Raw genomic sequence first — 18,810 nt, 5'->3', positions numbered from 1 at the left:
GTTAGGGAGACCAGTCTTGGCTGTAGGTCACTGCTTTCACGACTTTGAATATTTCTCACCAATCCCTTCTAGCCTGCAGAGTTTGCTTTGAGAATCAGCTTACAGGACCTCCCCTGTAGGTAACTAACTGCTTTTCTCTTGTTCCTTTTAAGATTCTCTTTATCTGTAAACTTTGGCACTTTAACTATTACGTGTCTTGGAGTGGGCCTCTTTACATCCATCTTGTTTGGGACTCTCTGTGCTTCCTGGACTTGCATGTCTATTTCCTTCACCAAATTATGGTACATTTCTTTCATTATTTTTTTCAATAGATTTCCAATTTCTTGCTGTTTATCTATTCCTTCTGGCACCCCATGATGTGAATATTGGACCTCTTGAAGTTGTCCCAGAGGCTGCTCATAGTAGCCTTGTTTTTTTTTAATTTTTTTCTTCTTCTTGTCCTAATTGGTTATTTTTTGCTTCCTTCTGTTCCAAATCATTGATTTGGTTCTCAGCATCACCCAGTCTACTGTTGTCTCCCTGTAAATTGTTCTTTACTTCAATTAGTATATCCTTAGTTTCTGACTGGAACTTTATGCTATTGAGGTCCTCACAAAGTTCCTTGAGCATCTTTATAACCAGTGTTTTGAACTCTGCATCTGTTAAATAGCTTATCTCCATTTTGTCTAGCTCTTTTTCTGGAATTTTGATCTGTTCATTCATTTGGACCACGTTTGTCTCCTCATTTTGGCAGCCTCCCTGTGTTTGCTTCTGTATATTAGTTAAAGCTGCTTTGACTCCATGTCTTGGTAGTGTGGCCTAATGTAGTAGGTGTCCTGTAGGGTCTAGTGGCACAGCCTCCCCTGTCACCCAAGCTGGGTATTCAAGGTGTGCCCTTTGTGTGGGCTGTGTACACCCTCCTCTTGCAGTTGAGCCTTGATTGCTGTTGGCAGGTCAATGGGAGGGATTTACCCAGGCCAGTCAGCTGCAAGGACTACCCTCCACCAACCTCCATGGAAAATCAGCTTTACAGGGGCAGGGGGGTGATGTTCCAACATAGTTTGTAGCTGTCCACTGGGTGTACTGGCCCTGGGATTTCCTTGGTGGTGCAGGCCAAGGTCAGCCCTCACCTGTGTTTCTCCTGCAGCCACCCTGCCTCAGCTATAAAGCAATCTGAGATGGCTGCTAGTTGTGCTGGGCTTAAAGATTCCCAGGGGAAGCCAAGCTGTGAATCTAGGCTGGCTGCAGTTAGTGCCAGCCCTGGGGCTCACTGAGGCCAGCTGTTGCTTATTTGATAGGATTTAGGAAGTTGTGAAGCATGAGCCAAGACCAGCCATTCAGATGGAAAAGCAGCTTGGGTGGGGGCCTATAAGTTGTGTGGGAAGGAGTCTCTGGGGATCTCCTAGGCAGGGCAAATAGTGTTAGCAAGGTTGATGGAGTCTCAGATATGGTACCAGTTTACTGGCTCTGTGGATCTGTGGGTGGAAGGTTCAGACAAGGGACAATGGCCTCTGCTCACCTTGAGCCAGACAGTTCAATTTCTTCCCGTATGCCACTGGTGCCTTTCAAGCTGCTACCCTGGTGCTGGAGCTCAGAGGGAGTGAATCTGAGTAGGTGAGTCTGTGTGTAGGTTTTTAAAAAATATTTTATTTATTTATCTTTAGAGAAGGGGAGGGAGGGAGAGAGAGAGGGAAAGAAACATCAATGTGTGGTTGCCTCTCATGCGCCCCCAACTGGGGACCTGGCTCACAACCCAGGCATGTGCCCTGACTGGGAATTCAACTGGCAACACTTTGGTTCACAGGATGGCACTCAATCCACTGAACCACACCATCCAGGGCTGTGTGTGCGTTCTTTAAGAGGAACTGCTTGGAGCTCCAGATATTTCTTCCACCAACTCAATCCCTGCTGGTTTTTGCAGCCAATAGTTGTGGAGACTTATCTTCCTAGCACTGGAACCCTGGGCCAGTGGGCATGGTGTGGGCCTGGGACTCCTTGCTCCCAGAATATCCCTCTTGAATTTTTATCCACCACACATGAATGTGGGACCACCCCATTCCACATCTGCACCATTTCTACCAGTCTGGATGGATGTGGTTTCTCTAATTCCATAGTTGTCAGACTTCCATTCAACTTAATTTCTGATGTTCCTGAGTGATGGTTGTTTTGTATTTTAGTTGTAATTTTTGATGTGGTTGTACAAGGAGGCAAGCTATGTCTTCCTTGATGCCATTTTGACCAGAAGTCTTAAACACACATTTAAGGGCCAACAGTGATCCTCCCAAGAGATATCAGAGGTGAGCACTATCATTGTTTTACACGGTCCTTCTGCTGCACACTAGAGCATGTGTGCCTGGTGCCCCAGCTTTTGTATCTGATGCCCTAGTTTTTGTGGATCCTACAGAGGGGATATTTCTTGCTGGTCTGGATCTGGTGGCCAGCAGGGCTGGTATCATGAGATCAATGAGACAGTAAAAAAAAAAATCGTTCTTAACTGGATATCACCCCAAGGCTCAGTTCAAAGGGCACAGAGAGAAACCCCCATCTCCCAGTCTTACACTGAAAAAGTGTATGTTTGCATACTTTAAAAGCTGCTGCCTAAAGGCCTGGCTTCCCAGCAGTCTGAGTTGAGGTGTCACTGAGATCTTCCCTTAGGGGCACTGACTGGTTTTGGCACACCTCCAACTACTGATGGCCACTGTAGAAAAACATATCCCAAATGAGAATCAAGATAAAACCTCAGAAAAAGGTCTTAATAAAATGGAAATAAATGATTTACCTATTCCAGAGCACAAAATAATGATTATAAAGGTGCTCACCACACTTGGGAGAAGAAAAACACAAAGTGAAAATGTCGACAAAGAGATAGAAAATACAAAAAAGTACCAAACAAAAGTTACAGAGCTGAAGAATAAAATTTAACTGAAAAATACAATACAGAAATTTGACAACGACTAGATGAAGCAGAAAAATTGATCAGTGAACTCAAAGATGAGGTAGTGGATCTCACCTAATCAGAGCAGCAAAAAGAAAAAAAAAGAATAAGAAAAAGATAAGATAGCTTAAGAGATTTATGGGAAACCTATCAAGTGTTCCAACATTTACATTATAGGGGTCCCAGAAGGAAAGGGGGCCAGAGAACTTACTTGAAAAAAATAATGGCTGTAAACTTCTCTAAACTTGGGAAGAAAAAAGACATCCAGATCCAGGAATCCCAGAGAGTTCCAAAAAATATAAATCCAAAGAGACTCACACCAAGACACATTGTAATTAAGGTGACAAAAATTAAAGACAAGGAAAGAATCTTAAACGCAGCAAGAGAATAACAACTTGTTACACACATGGGAATCCTCATAAGACTCTATAATTAGATTTTTCAGAAGTTTTCATGTAAGAAGGGAGTGAAATAATATATTCAAAATGCTAAAAGGGAAAAATCAAAACTGCCAACCAAAAATACTCTACCCTGTAAAATTGACATTCTGAATAGTTTTTCAGACAAGTGAAAGCTAAGAGAATTTTTCACTAGTAGATCAGCTTTACAAGAAATGCTATAGGGATTTCTTTAAACTGAAATAAAAGGGCACTGATTAGTAACAGAAAAACATATGAAGGTATACATCTCACTGGTAAAGGTAAAAATAGAGTAAAATTCAGAATAATCAAACGATGCAAAGGTGGTAGATTAGTTATTTATAAAACTAGTATGAAGGCTAAAAGACCAGAATAGTAAAAATAGCTATAATTGCAGTAACTTTAGTGTCACACAAGATAAAGAGATGTAAATTGTGACACCAAAAACCTAAAATGTGGTGAGGAAGTAAAAATGTAAAGCTTTAGAATGAAAACTTGAGTTCTGATCAACTTAAAATGTTGTTATAAATAAGTTGTTTTATGAAAGACTCATAGTAACCGAAAAGCAAAAACTTACTGTAGATACACAAAGTATACATGTAGAGAAAAAATTCATAAAATCACAAGGGAAGAGAGAAAGAAAAAAAAAGAAAGGTACAAAGGAATTACAAAACAGCCAGAAAACAGCAGAATGGCAATCAGTACATGCCTATCAATAATTACTATATAGGCACATGGGCTAAATTCTCCAGTCAGAAGACATAGAGTGGGTAGGTGAACAACAACAACAAAAAGACCCATCTATACACTACCTACAAGAGGCTCACTGCAGATGTAAGAACACACACAGACTGAAAGTAAAAGGACGTAAAGAGATAGTCCATGAAAACAAACCAAAAGAAAACTGAGTTAGCTATATTTTTATCAGACAAAATAGGCTTTAAGACAAAAACTGTAATAAGAGACAAAGAAGGTCATTACATAATTATAAAGGGGTCAATCTAACATGAAGATATAACATTTGTGAAATCTTATGTACCCAACATAGGACCACCTAAATAAAGCAATTATTAAAAGATTTAAAGTAGAAATAGATAGCAATGTAATAATAGTAGGGGACTTTAATACTCCAATTTCATCAATTGATAGATCATCAAGACAGACACTAATAAGAAAATATTGACCTTAAATCATACTTTAAATAATATGAACTTAAAGAACATATACAGAACATTCCATCCAAAAGCAACATAATACACATTCTTACCAAGTGCACATAGAACATTCTCCAGGGTTGATCATATATAAGGACACAAAACAAGTCTTAATAGATTTTAAAAGATTAAAATAATATCAAACATCTTCTCCAACCACAATTGAATGAAACTATAAATCAATTAAGAGACAAAAAATGGAAAATTCACAAATATGTGAAGATTAAACCTCATGCTTCTGAACAACCAATGAGTCATACATAAAAAAAATTTTGTTAAATACCTTGAAACAAATGAAAATGGAAACACCAAAACTTATATGATGAATCAAAAGTAGTTGAAGATTCACAGAATAAATGCATATATTAAGAAACAAGAAAGATCTGAAATAAAAAAAAACACAAATTAAGCCCAAGCTTAGTAGAACAAAACAAATAAATATCAGAGCAGAAATAAATGTAATAAAGACAAAAAAAAGTAGAAAAGATCAATTAAAACTAAGAGCTGGTTTTTTTAAAGGAAAAAAATGAGAAAACTTACCTAGGTCACAAAAAAAAAGGGGGAGAGGACTAAAATAATAATATAACTAAATAGGAAACATTACAACTGATACCACAAAAATACAAAGGATGATAAGAGACTACTATGAGCAACTATATGCTAACAAAATTAACAGCCTGGAAGAAATGGATAAATTCCTAGGCATCTACCACCTATCAAGATTGAGTCTTGAAGTAATACAAAATCTGAATAATGCAACTTACTAGCAAGGATACTGTATGTAAATCAGTACCAAAAGCCTCCCTAGCAACCAAATATCTAGAACCACATGGCTTACTGGTAATTTACAAATATTTAAAGAAAAATTAGTATCAATCCTTCTTGAACTCTTTCAAACAACAGAAGAGAAGGGAATACTTCCAAACTTAGTTTACTACACTGGTATTAACCTCATACCAAAACCAGACGAGGATACTACAGGAAAAAAACTATAGGCCAATGTCTCTGATGAACATAAATGTAAAATTCCTCAACAAAATATTAGCAAATCAAATTCAACAATATGTTAAAAGGTTCATACACCAAGATCAAGTAGGATATATACCAGGAATACAAGATAAGTTCAACATCCACAAACCATTCACCACATTAACAAAAGATAAAAATCATATGAGACAAAAAAAATGTCCCAAATGAAAGAACAGATCAAATCTCCAGAAAAAAATACAACTAAGTAGTGAAGAGATAGCCAACCTATCAGATGCATAGTTCAAAACACTGGTAATCAGGATGGTCACAGAAGTGGTTGAGCAAAATAAAGGAAAAAGAAAAGGCCATGAAAAGTGAAATAAAGGAATATGTACAGGGAACCAACAGTGAAGGGAAGGAAATGGGGACCCAAATCAACAATTTGGACCCGAAGGAAGAAAAAAACATTGAACTGGAACAAAATGAAGAAACAAGAATTCAAAAAAATGAGGAGAGGCTTAGGAACCTCTGGAACAACTTTAAAAATTCCAACATCTGAATCATAGGGGTGCCAGAAGGAGAAGAGGAAGAGTAAGAAGTTGAAAACTTATTTAAAAACATAGTGAAGAACTTCCCCAATCTGACAAAGGAAATAGATTTTTAGGAAGTTCAGGAAGCTCAGAGTCCCAAAGAAGTTGGACCCAAGGAAGAACACACCAAGGCACATCATAATTACATTACCCAAGATTAAAGATAAAGAGAGAATCTTAAAAGCAGAAAGAGAAAAGGAGAGAGTTACCTATGAAGGAGTTCCCATAAGGCTATCAGTTGATATCTCAAAAGAAACCTTATAGGCAAGAAGGGGCTGGAAAGAAGTATTCAAAGTCATGAGAGGCAAGGACTTACATCCAAGATTACTCTATCCAGCAAAGCTATCATGTAGAATGGAAGGGAAGATAAAGTGCTTCCCAGATAAGGTCAAGTTAAAGGAGTTCATCATCACCAAGCCCTTATTATATGAAATATTAAAGGGATTTATCTAAGAAAAAGAGGAAGATCAAAAATACATGTAGTAAAATGACAACAAACTCACAGCTATCAACAACAGAACCTAAAAAAGCAAAAACAAAAACAAACTAAACAAACAGCTAGAACAGGAACAGATTCACAGAAATGGAGATCATGTGGAGGGTTATCAGTGGGGAGAGGGGAGGGGGAGAATGGGGGAAAAGGTACAGGGAATAAGAAGCATAATGGTAGGTACAAAAAAGACGGGGTAAGTTCAGAATAATACAGGAAATGGAGAAGCCAACAAACTTGTATGTACGACCCATGGACATGAACTAAGGTGGGGGAAAGATGGTGGGAGGCAGGGTACAGGATGGAGGGTATAAGGGGAGAAAAAAAATGGGACGACTGTAATAGCATAATCAATAAAATATATTTAAAAAATAAAAATTTAAAAATCATATGATAAAGCATTTGACATAATTAAAGTCATTTATGATTTAAAAAGCTCCAAAAAGAGTGGGTATAGTAAAATGTACCCTAACATAATGAAGACCACATATAGCAAGACCACAGCTGGCTGTATCCTAAATGGTTAAAGGCTGAAAGTTTTTCCTCTAGTATCAGGAACAAAACAAAGATGACCACTCTTGCCACTTTTATAGTAAAATTATTTTTCATTTTTATTTATTGATTTTTAGAGAGAGAAGGGGAGAATAAAAGAGAAAAAAATTGACTTGTTTCACTTATTTATGCATTCATTGGTTGATCTCATGTAGGCCTTGATTGGGGATCAAACCCACAACCTTGGAGCATCAGGACAATGCTCTAACCAACAGAGCTACCCAGCCAGTGCTGCCCTTGCCACTTTTATTTAATGAGCTACTGGAAGTCCTAGTCAGAGCATTAGTCAACAAAAAGAAATGAAAGAAATCCAAATCAGAAAGGAAGAATAAAACTGTCACTATCTGCAGATGACGTATTATATATAGAAAACCCTAAAGACTCCACCAAAAAAATGTTAGAACTTATAAATTACTTCATTAAAGTTACAGGATACAAAATCAATACACAAAGAAAATGTACCATTTGTGATTTGTGCTATGCTTCAAAAATTTTTTACCAAGAAAAAAAATGCTGCTCTGTATTTGATATCTTTACCTACTAAATTCTGATTTCCATGAGGACAGGCGCCATATGTATCCTGTCCATTACATGGCCTCTGTGTCCCATTACGTCCCTGAAATATAAGTTTTCTATATGTGCTTGTTGGTGAGATAATGAATAGGTGGATGAACAGTTTCCTTTCTACTCTCATTATCACCAAAATATTAAAAGCTATAATTATCTCTCTTAGGTCTTGATTCCTGAAAATTATCAGGAAAAAACTTATACTATTTACTTTGTTACTGGTGAAAATCCTGTTCCCTGTATGGTGTGTAGCACATGGTAGATGCTCAATTAAGATTTTAAAAAATAAACAAATAGCCCTGACCAGTGTTTCTCAGTTGGATGGACATCATTCTGCAAAGTAAGGGGTTGCAGGCTTGACTCCTGATCAGAGTACATGCCTCGGTTGCTGGTTCAGCCCCCAGTCGGGGCATGTGCAGGAGGGAACTGATCAACGTTTGTCTCTCACATTGTTGTTTCTCTCCCTCGGTCTCTCCCTCCCTTCCCTCTCTGTAAAATCAAATAAATAAAATCTTTTAAAAAATATGTTTTACTTCCTAAAAAAAATCAATACATAAAAATCTGTTGCATTTCTATACACTAATAATAAACTATTGGTAAGAGAAATAAAGAAAATTCCATTTATAATTGCATCAAATGAACAAAATGCCTTGGAATAAATTTAAGCAAGGAGGTGAAAGAGCTGTACACTGAATGCTAATAGACATCAATGAAAGAACATCAAGAAGACAAAAATAAATGGAAAGATATTCTGTGCACATGGAGTGGAAGAATTACTATCCAAAGCCATCTATACATTCAATGCAATTCATTTCAAAATTCCAATGGCATTTTTCACAGAAATAAAAGAAACAACCCTAAAATTTGTATGGATCTACAAAAGACCTTTAATAGCCAAAACAATCTTGAGAAAGACAGGGAATCTAAGAACACTTGTTATATAAGGCAAAAAATTATACATGTAAATGTGCCTTACCATTTGTATTTCAGTATCACCTTGTTCTTCAACTTTTATTCCTTCCTCCTGGACTGAGTTACGCTCATTTTCTGGTTGTTTGTACTCTTCTTGGAACTCTTTGCTAATTGCTCCTTGTACATTGTTAGCTTCGTCTTTGACAGAGTGAGATTCCGTGGAAGTAGGCAGTTGACATAATGTTGGGACAGGGTGCAGTGGTGTGACATGATCATAGTGAGTATGTAGGAGTCGTAGAGCAATGTCACTTGTTGCTAATATCCTTGGAATTTCAAATGCAGTTCGTATTTCACTGCATCTGATATTTCTGTACCTGTTAATAATTGATTTTAACAAAAAAAAGAAGAGGACCAGGGAAACACTGCATCTGTTGCAAATTTATTCCTAAGTAGTATTTCTCTTCACTTTAACTTCACCACAATTTAGAATATATTCTTTGATTTGGACCCTGTTGCTAATTTTATCCTTCCCAAAACATGCTCTTGGGATCCATAACACAGTATTCTTCTCTGTCACTGGCAGCTCCTCTGTTTCCTCTGCATGGCCTTCTTCCTAACCATCCCTTAAATGTTGGTACTACTCAGCTGCCCATCCCTTTTCTCCTCCCTCTACATAATCTCCTTGGATGTTATTTCTAGGCTTCAATTATTATTTAAGTTATCAGGAGTTTTTGACATGAGTTCTATGTTTCCTGGGGGCACGTAGTGGGAAGAAAGATCCTGAATGAACTTGAAGGGGTCCGAAAATACCCTTAAATGTGAGCATATAGGAAGATTTAAAGTTCATAAGAATCTGATGCCCCAAAAGTTAAGAACTCCTGATTTACATGCTAATGACTCCCAAAAATATATCTCCAACTCAGAATTCTCTGAAGTCTCTCAGAGAGCTGCACTTTGACATTTCATAGGTCTCCAAACTCAACAAGTCCATCCCTACGACCCCTTGCCATCACCACCAAAACAAAACAGATTTTTCTCTGCCTTCATTATTCATTATCTTAGTAAAAGAACCACCTCATTCTTTTCTTTAGACCCATAGAATTAATGCAGAGCTAGTCATTTTACTTTTATTCTTTTAAAATTACACAGATTCATTCTCTTCACTCTTCTATATATAACATATTTTATAATAAAAGGTTCTATTACTATATTGTCTCTAATTTAGATTTAAACTACAGAGTGTTTTGTAGCAAATACAATGTGAAAAAAATTTTATTTCTTCCTTTTACTAAATATCCAAAATAAAGTTCAGTTTCTTCCATTGTAATATGACTAGTCTTTTCAGAAGTGAGACCAGAACCTCCTAATTTTTTATTCTGATAAATTTTGTTTTTAAATTTACTGCCATACTAACTCAAATAATTAGAAATATTTGAGATCAAGCAGCAACTGAGTGCTCAGGAATTTATCATTACCACTGTCATTCCTCAGAAAGTTGTTACGTTGTTAAAAATAATTGGGGAAACATCCCTTGAACATCTAAAAAAATGGTAAAAATAAAAGTATTAATTTTTGCCCTGGCTGGTGTGGGTCAGTGGATCGAGTGTTGGCTTGTGAACCAAAAGGTCACCAGTTCGATTCCCAGTCAAGGCATATGCCTGGGTTGCAGGCCAGGTCCCCAGTCAGGGGTGTGCATGAGGCAACTGGTTGATGTATCTCACACATCAATATTTCTCTCCCTCTCTTTCACATTCCCTTCCCCTCTCTCTCTCTCTCTCTCTCTCAAAAAACATAAATAAATAAATAAATACAATATTTTTTTAAAGTGTTATTTTTTAGAACGTAGTATTTTTAACAGTTCACAAAGATAATTTCTCTTTTAAGTTCGAGCTAGCCATGTAGAAAGTACCTACAACTTCTATATTTGAGGAAGGTTAAGAGAAGGAAAGATCTGCTATTTATTCAGCATATATTTGTACTAGACACCATGCCATGACCTTTATATGCACTATTTAACCTCAACCCGATCCTATTGATCCTATTAAGTAATATAATCATCATTAGCCTGTTGATATACTGAAGTTCAACAAATCTATGTGACTTGCCTAAGGTAAATGGCAGGTCTATGATTCAAAACCCCATTTGGCTGACTTCTTGACGTGAATTTTTCCAAGGATATCATGTACCATGCTGTTATCCAACAGGAATATGCCTGGTAATCATGATGTGATTCTAATGTCTTTTAACCTACAATATCACCCATGGGAATACCTCGGGTTCTTCTTGAGGTTCGCCCATACATAGAGGGTAACATTTTCATCTTGAATGACTTTTTCCATATTTCCAGTGTCCAGATCTGCCAAAGTACTAGCTTGCTATAAGAGAAAAAGAAAACAGTATAAAAGATCCGAGGCCTCATAAGTTATACAATTTAAATAAGTTAGGGTGTTGGATTCAACACTACTTAAAAAAGTTACTTCGGTAAACATAAGGTTCAATCGAAATGATAAAGGATTGCTTAAAAATTCTCAAAATTACACAAATATATTTACTTAATTAAATGTGCCTCCCTTTTTCCACTTAATTTCTCTTAGGGTGTCTAAGGATTGAATTTGCTCCTATATATTCAGGCAGCATGTGTAGATCACTATTATAATTAACCTTTTCAATTTTAACATTATCATGACTTTTCACTTTAATTATACAGACTTCTTTATCTGTACTTTATTAAGATGTAGATTATTCTACTGCAAAAATTTGCCTACTTCTGAACATATCAAGGTTAGAAAACAAAATATCCAGTATATAAAATCCAGATGAGTTGTGCATTTAACTAGTCCAGTACTTGGTATATAACATTAAATATACAATTTAAGGATGTTCTTAAAAACTTTTAAGTAAAGACTAACATAGCTTGATGCCTATTCCTCAAGAAACAGGCTCTCTTAATGGGCTTAAGAAAGTTAATATGCATTTGGTGGCTATAATGTAAAAACTTAGAAGTATTGGAGATTGATTTATTGGTTTGTGTGTGTTTTTTAAGTAACTGTCCCTGCTCCTACTTCTTTTTTTTCTGTGAAATTAACTTTTTGAAGTATTCAGGATAGTTTCTCTGTATAATTATTCTACATTGTGGATTTATCTGATTGTTTTCTCATTGTATCATTTGGCCTTTTCCTCTATTTCCTTGTTTTTCATGTAATGGGTCTAGGTAGGTTTAATTAGATTCAGACAAATCATTTTTAGCAAAAAGGCATCATAGGTTTTGTGTTGTTCTTCATATTACAACCCTTCGGGAGGTGTATTTTATCCTACTGTTAATTATGTGGATTTCACCACCTGGTTAAGGTGGTGACTACCCACAGCTCCATATTTCAAAGTACATTTTTCCCAATCAGTAAGTAATCTGTAAGGAATCAGCAAGTAATACTTTGGCACTTTCATTTAATTATTTAGGTAGCCAATGATGATCCTTATCATTTATTACATTAGAGATTGAAAAATGGTCATTCTTATAACTGCCCATTCCTCCTCCATTTATTATATAGCATTCTTCTGTAATTCTCCCCACTCCCCAGACCATCTTCCTTCTTCCTTTTTGGAGTATCACTATAGACTCAGATTTTTATTTACTCAATGTGTTATAATCAGTTACAGTCACTATCCTTTCTGATAGCCACATTGCCCCACGTCTGACTAGTGGGAGACTCTTTAAGGTAGTCCTGTCCTTTTGGATGAGGCCCCATTGGACTTGGAGCATTCGCGCGCTTTCTAGCACAAGAAGACTCAACCTCCTCTTTCAGTGATAACCTTACCTTTCACTTTCCCTTCCCCAGACCCAGAATCAGCCTTTTACTCCAATTACACCTGGCTCCTTTTTTGGAATAAAAAGAAATAGAGCTCGTACTAATATTTCCATTTTAAATATATTACAGCATTTTCAGTCTTTTATTTTACTACATTTTTATCCTACAATAAAAATCTTGATGAATAATTATAACATTATCACTTACTCGCTTTATCTTACAACATAAAATAGTTGTAAAATCATAATTTGTTATTGGTAAAATCATAATATGTTATTGATAACAATTAGTGATGTTTAGGCCTTCTTTGCATTTCTTTTAGTAATTACAACATATTCTCCCAAGGCTATACCAAGGCGAGGATTGTTTTCTAGACCAAAAAATGAGACAAAATAGCCAAAAGTAATGTGTGACCTTAGATTGATTTCTGATTAAAAAATAAAACAAAACCAGTTATAGAAGGTATTCATAGGATATTAGGGAAAATTTAAATATGGGCTATATATTAGAATATGTTATAGAAATAACATATTACTTCTATATTATCTCTACATTTATATGATTAATAAAAATTACTTTTTGAAAAACAAATACCATATGATCTCACCTTTAACAGGAACCCAATCAACAAAACAAACAAACAAGCAAAATATAACCAAAGACACTGAAATAGAGGACAGGCTGACAGTGACCAGAGGAAAGAGGGGAGGGAGGGAATTTCAGGGGAAAAGAGGAAGCATCTACAGGAACAAGTATAAAGGACACATGAACAATGACAAGGAGGGAGTGGAAATGGGAGAGAGGTGGGGAGGGCTGGATGGATGGGCTGGGATGGGGGTAAAAGGCAGAAAACTATTTGAACAATATAAATAAATAATAAATAAAAACTATTCTTGGTTTGGGGTATATGTTTCTAATCCTCTGCATGTTTAAACAAAAATAAAAAATAGATGCAGTTATTTATAATTTTTGAAATAGAAATTTAACCATGCTAAAAAAATTACTTTTTATTAATTTTCTTAGGCATAATGATGGTTTCATGGTTACTTGAATATTATCATTAGTGCTAAGATATTTGGAAAAATAGAGTGACTACAATAATTATAATTTGCATCAACTAATTTATCTGAAATGAATATCTAATTCATAAGATTTTGTGAATTTATTTTCATAGTGATCCTGGTAAACCTTGGCAAGTATAAGAAAACTAGGTTTTAGCAATATTGATGCTTTATTTCTTTAAAAATACTTACAATTGTTAAGTAAGGATAGATATATGTGCCTTAAATTATGCCACTTTCTATAATCTTTAACTTTTTGAAAAATAATACTGAATTTCTAAAACTATATAGCATAAAATTTTAACTCTCATAAAAGTTAATAATAACATATAAGCGAAATATCGCACTTACTCGGAGTAGTACTTCTGTGGCTATGTTAAACTTCAGGTGAAGGAGCTCCTGCAGTTCCAGAATTGATCCTTGGTACTGTGCTATATCTTTCTCTTGCAAATCATGTGGTGGAGTTTCCAATAAAGTTAATTTCAACTTATTAATTAACTATAAAGCAAAAGTATAAAATAAAAATATAAAGTAAAAATTTAGCCTAAAAGAAAATCAAATCTGACAAATAAGAAAAGGGGAAAAGGGGATATTCTAACATTTTTCAGTCAAAGAACATATCTTATTGTCAGTAAAATAAATAAATACCAGAAAGGATTTTTATATTATTTAAGAGCATGGAAAAACAGACTATTTCCTCCCAAAATTCCATTATAAAAATTCTCAGCCATGTGTAACAGAGCTTTCATTACCTAAAACTATGGAACAATAGAAATAATAACAATATCAGAACAATGGAAAGGAGAAAGTAAAATTACTAATATTTACTGAACGTTTACTATGTGCTAAGAGCCATTCTAAATACTTTATATGTTTTAATTAATTCAATCCTCATTATACCTCTATGAGGTGGATACTGTCATGGTGCCTATTTTATAGCTGAACAAACTTAGGAACATCTAGTTTCACCTGTAAGAATCTTGGAAGATGCCATTCTGTTCTAACAAGTAAAAAGATAGTCAGACTGAAAAGTTAGTGACTCTTCTTTGACCGGTAAGTGAGGGGCGGAAGCCTACCGGGGAACACAGATAGCCCCGGCTTACCAGAACCAACTGCCGCTTGGAACCAGTGCCTGGCAGGACACCTGAGCTGTAAATGACGATTGCTGGAAGCTCGGTGTGGTCACTTCTGAGTTAAAAAAACTCCAGGAGGACACAGCCATGGCAGCGGGAGGGCCCACAATATTGTCACATTTACCTGCAGTGTCTCGACAAGGTTCACACAATAAACGTGGGAGAAAATTCCTCTCGTGCTTCTGGCAGTGGAAGGGGAAAGGGACCCATTCCGAAATACTCCGGAGCATTGCGTTCTTAGTAAGGCCTGATCTCGGAAAACTAATTACGGGTCTAACCTCCTGGAGTTGTATCAGAACCTAATTCACCTGCGGGGAGGAACTATCCAACTCCAGCTGGCTCCAGTCACCCCGTCCCACTGAAGAGAGGATAAGAAAATTAAAAACACCTGTGAAAATCATCTCCCTGGGGCACAGGATTAGTAAAGGACTGAAACCTAATCACAGGACTACATGGGGCTCCGCTCTGGCAGAAGTAACACCTGTTCGAGTGTGCTTGGCAGGGAATAATGTGGGTGTAATAATTTATAGTTTTAATGTGAATATTCCAACTAAAATGCCATAGGGTGTGCTCGGATGTGATATTGTTATGTTATAGAATTGTGTGCTTATGATTTTGTAATAAAAGATTTGTAATAAAAAAGGGGGTGTTATTGGTGCCAGACCCTGTAGAACTCTTCCCCGCCCCTGTTCTCCCTCGCCACCACATAACTAAAGGCCTGTTTACAGCAATTCCTTTTACTCAGTACATTACATCCAGCTGTCAAGAAAAGATCACCAGGAATACCAAAAGGCAAAACAAAACAAAACAAAAAAAACCCACACACACACACCACAATTTGAAGAGATATACATGGATGTTAGAATAATCAGACTGGAAATTTTTAACATAACTACAATTAATATTCTAAGGGTCCTAATGGACAGCATGCAAGAACAGATGGATAACATAAGGGGAGAGATGGAAATCCTAAGAAAGAACCAAAAAGGAATGCTAGAGATAACAATCAATGTGACAGAAACGAAGAATGCCTTTGATGGGCTCCTTAGTACACTGCACTCAGCTGAAGAAAAACACTGAGCTGAAGGACATATCAATGGAATCCCAGAAAACCAAAAAGCAAAGGGAGTGAAGACTGAAACAAAAACAGAATAGAATATCCAAGGACTATGGGACAATGACTAAGGTAGCTCCCACATAATGGGAATACTGGAAGGAGAAAAAAGAGAGAAAGGAACAGAAGAAATATTGGAAATGATAATGAGTAAGAATTTCACCACATTAATATCATAAGCCAGACCACAGATCCACAAAGCTCAGAGAACACCAAGGAGGATAAATGCTCCCCCAACCACAAAACTAAAACAAAACAAAACAAAACAAAACAGAAAACGACACTTAGGCATATCATTTTCAAAATGTAGAAAATCAAAGATAAATTTAAAAATCCTGATGGAAGCCAGAGGGGAAAAGAAAAGACACTTCACGTTTAAAGGAACAAAGAATCACATCCAACTGCTCAGACACCATGCAAGCAAGAAAAGAGTGGCGAGATAATTAAAATGTTGGGAAAAACTGAGGCACAGCATGGTCAAGGAACAACTAGTAAGTGGCAGAATTTAGGTTGGAACACTGACACAGGTGAGAAACAGAAAATTTCTAAATTAAGAGAGGCAGCATAGTAATGGGGGATAGTATGAACTCAAGCCAGAGGCTGGGCTTCAGTTCTAGCGCCCTCTTACTGTCAGTGTGATCCTGGGCCAGTTATTTACCACCTCTGTGCCTCAACTTCTCCATCTGTAAAATGGGGAGAATCGTGCCTAATTCATAGGGTTATTGTGAAAATTCAGCAAGTTACTATTGTATTTCTAAAGCCTGGCATAGTAAGCATTATCTAAGAGTTTGTCAAATAAATGAACATGATAATCTGGAATTCAATGTTTACCAGGGGGTCACTGCTATCCAATTATTTCTGTTCCTCTTGTGGCTTCCTGCTTTAGTTTGCTATTGCTATGATTCCTCTCCTCTTCTGTTTCCTGTTTTGTTTTACTTATCATTTTCTCATTTTCCCTACTATTTATTACTCGTAATTCTGTACGCCACATTCATAACAGGAAGATGCCACTTCGCACTCATCACTGATGAGCCCCAGTGCATCCTTCCACTACCTCCCAGCTAACAGCAGAGCACCAGATTCCTGGACCAGCACCATGCTAGGGCAGCCTCCCCAGTTGAGGACATGTGCAATGGCAAGATACTGTATGGTGAATCCACGGGTGTACAATACCTCACAATGTGTGGGAGGCTCTCTGGAGCCTCTGGAAAGTCAAAGTAAGGCCCATCTAAGGTCTCATAGGGGGCTCTAACCAAGTTGCAATCGGTGTTTCTTCATATGTAAAAAAAATCTCACCAGCATGTTGTTTAGATTAAAATAGGCAATGCTCATTATGTGCTTCCAAGAGCCTGGAATTATTCCCCTTCACAGCAACATGGAGGAGAGTTAAACCACAGTGACAAGAGGCACAAAACATATTGAGAGGAATTAGAACACAGGTGGAAAACGCAAGGCCCACGGGCCAAATCTGGCCCTCTACCTTGTTTTATCTGGCCTGCCACCTTGTTTCTACCCAGCAGTAGCACTGAGCTCTGCCTTAACTGTTAAGAAGTAGTTACATTTATATAGTCCTAAAACTACATTCAGCCCTTTGAAGGCAACCATGAGGCTGATGTGGCCCCTAGTGAAAACGAGGTTGACAACCCTGAGTTAGAACAAAAAGCATAAAGGAGCACTTCCAGTCAAGATGGTGGCATAGGCAGACATGGTTGGCCTGACTGTACAACCACATCAAAATTACAACTAAAATATAGAACAATTATCACTGAGAACCACCAGAAATCGAGTTGAATGGAAGTCTGACAACTACAGAATTAAAGAAACCACATCCAGACTGGTAGGAGGGAGACAGACATGGAACAGGCTGGTCCCTCACCCAAGTGTGATGGATAAAAATTCAAGAGGGATATTCCAGGAGTGAGAAGTCCCAGCCCTACACCAGAGCCCCCAGCCCAGGGTTTCAGTGCCAGAAAGATAAGTATCCCCAGCTTCTGGGTGCAAAAACCAGCAGGGGTTGAGTTGGTGGAAGAAACTTCTGGAGCCCCAAGCAGTTTCTCTTAAAGAACCCACACACAGACTCACCTACTCAAACTCACTCCCTTTGAACCCCAGCACCAAGGTAGCAGCATGAAAAGCACCAGTGGCATATGGGAAGAAACTGAGGTTTCTAGCATCAAGGTGAGAAGAAATAATTGTTCCTTGTCTGAACCCTCCACCCATAGCTGACAAGCCACAGTGCCATATCTGAGACTCCATCAACCTGGCTAATACTGTTTGCCCTGCCTTGGTGATCCTCAGAGACTCCACCCCACCCAACTTATGGGCCCACACAAGCTGCTTTTCCATAGGAATAGCTGGTCTTGGCTAATGCTTCATAACTTGCTAAATCATATCAAATAAGCAATAGCTGGCCTCAGTGGGACCCTCGCAAGCAGCAGCCAGCAGAGATTCACAAGTTGACTTCTAGGAATCTTCAAGCACAGCACAACTAGCAGCCATTTCAGATTGCTTTATAGCTGAGGCAGCACAGCCTTGGGCAAAACAAAAGCAGGGGCTGACTTTGTTCAGCACCACCTAGGAAACCCCAGGGCCAGCACACCCGGTGGACAGCTACAGACCACGTTGGAACACCACCACCCTGCCCCTGCAAAGGTGATTTTCCATGGAGGATGGAGGTTGGTGGAGGGTGGTCACAGCCAGTCCTTGCAGCTGACTGGCCTGGGTAAATCCCTCCCATTGACCTGCCAACAGCAATCAAGGCTCAACTGCAAGAGGAGGGTGTACACAGCCCAAATGAAGGGTGCACCTTGAGTACCCAGACAGGGGAGGCTGTGCCACTGGAACCTACATGACACCTACTACATTAGGCCACACTACCAAGACACAGAGTCAAAGCAGCTCTACCTATTACACAGAAGTAAACAACAGTAGAGTGGGTGAAGCTGAGAATCAAATCAATGATTTGGAACCGAAGGAAGCAAAAAACAACCAGTTAGAACAAGAAAAATAAAAAAGAATCCAAAAAACAAGGATAGTATAAGCAGCCTCTGGGACAACTTCAACTGGTTC

The 18,810-nt window shown here is 37.5% G+C and overlaps 1 protein-coding gene across 1 annotated transcript in view; it reads right to left on the bottom strand.

The window, feature by feature from the left end:
* DNAI7 (dynein axonemal intermediate chain 7) overlaps positions 1 to 18,810 on the bottom strand; it is a 57,896-nt gene that overhangs the window by 23,738 nt on the left and 15,348 nt on the right. The window contains exons 7-9 of the mRNA XM_045829580.1: positions 13,846 to 13,992; positions 10,899 to 11,002; positions 8,692 to 9,001 (exon numbers count right to left, since the gene is read on the bottom strand). Of these exons, the coding sequence (XP_045685536.1) occupies positions 8,692 to 9,001; positions 10,899 to 11,002; positions 13,846 to 13,992 (561 nt within the window). The remainder of the gene's footprint in view (positions 1 to 8,691; positions 9,002 to 10,898; positions 11,003 to 13,845; positions 13,993 to 18,810) is intronic.

This window comes from Phyllostomus hastatus, unplaced genomic scaffold (assembly GCF_019186645.2).
Source record: "Phyllostomus hastatus isolate PE091 unplaced genomic scaffold, TTU_PhHast_1.1 phas_scaffold_93, whole genome shotgun sequence".
Taxonomy (NCBI): domain Eukaryota; kingdom Metazoa; phylum Chordata; class Mammalia; order Chiroptera; family Phyllostomidae; genus Phyllostomus; species Phyllostomus hastatus.
This window is presented reverse-complemented; position numbering and strand designations above follow the sequence as displayed.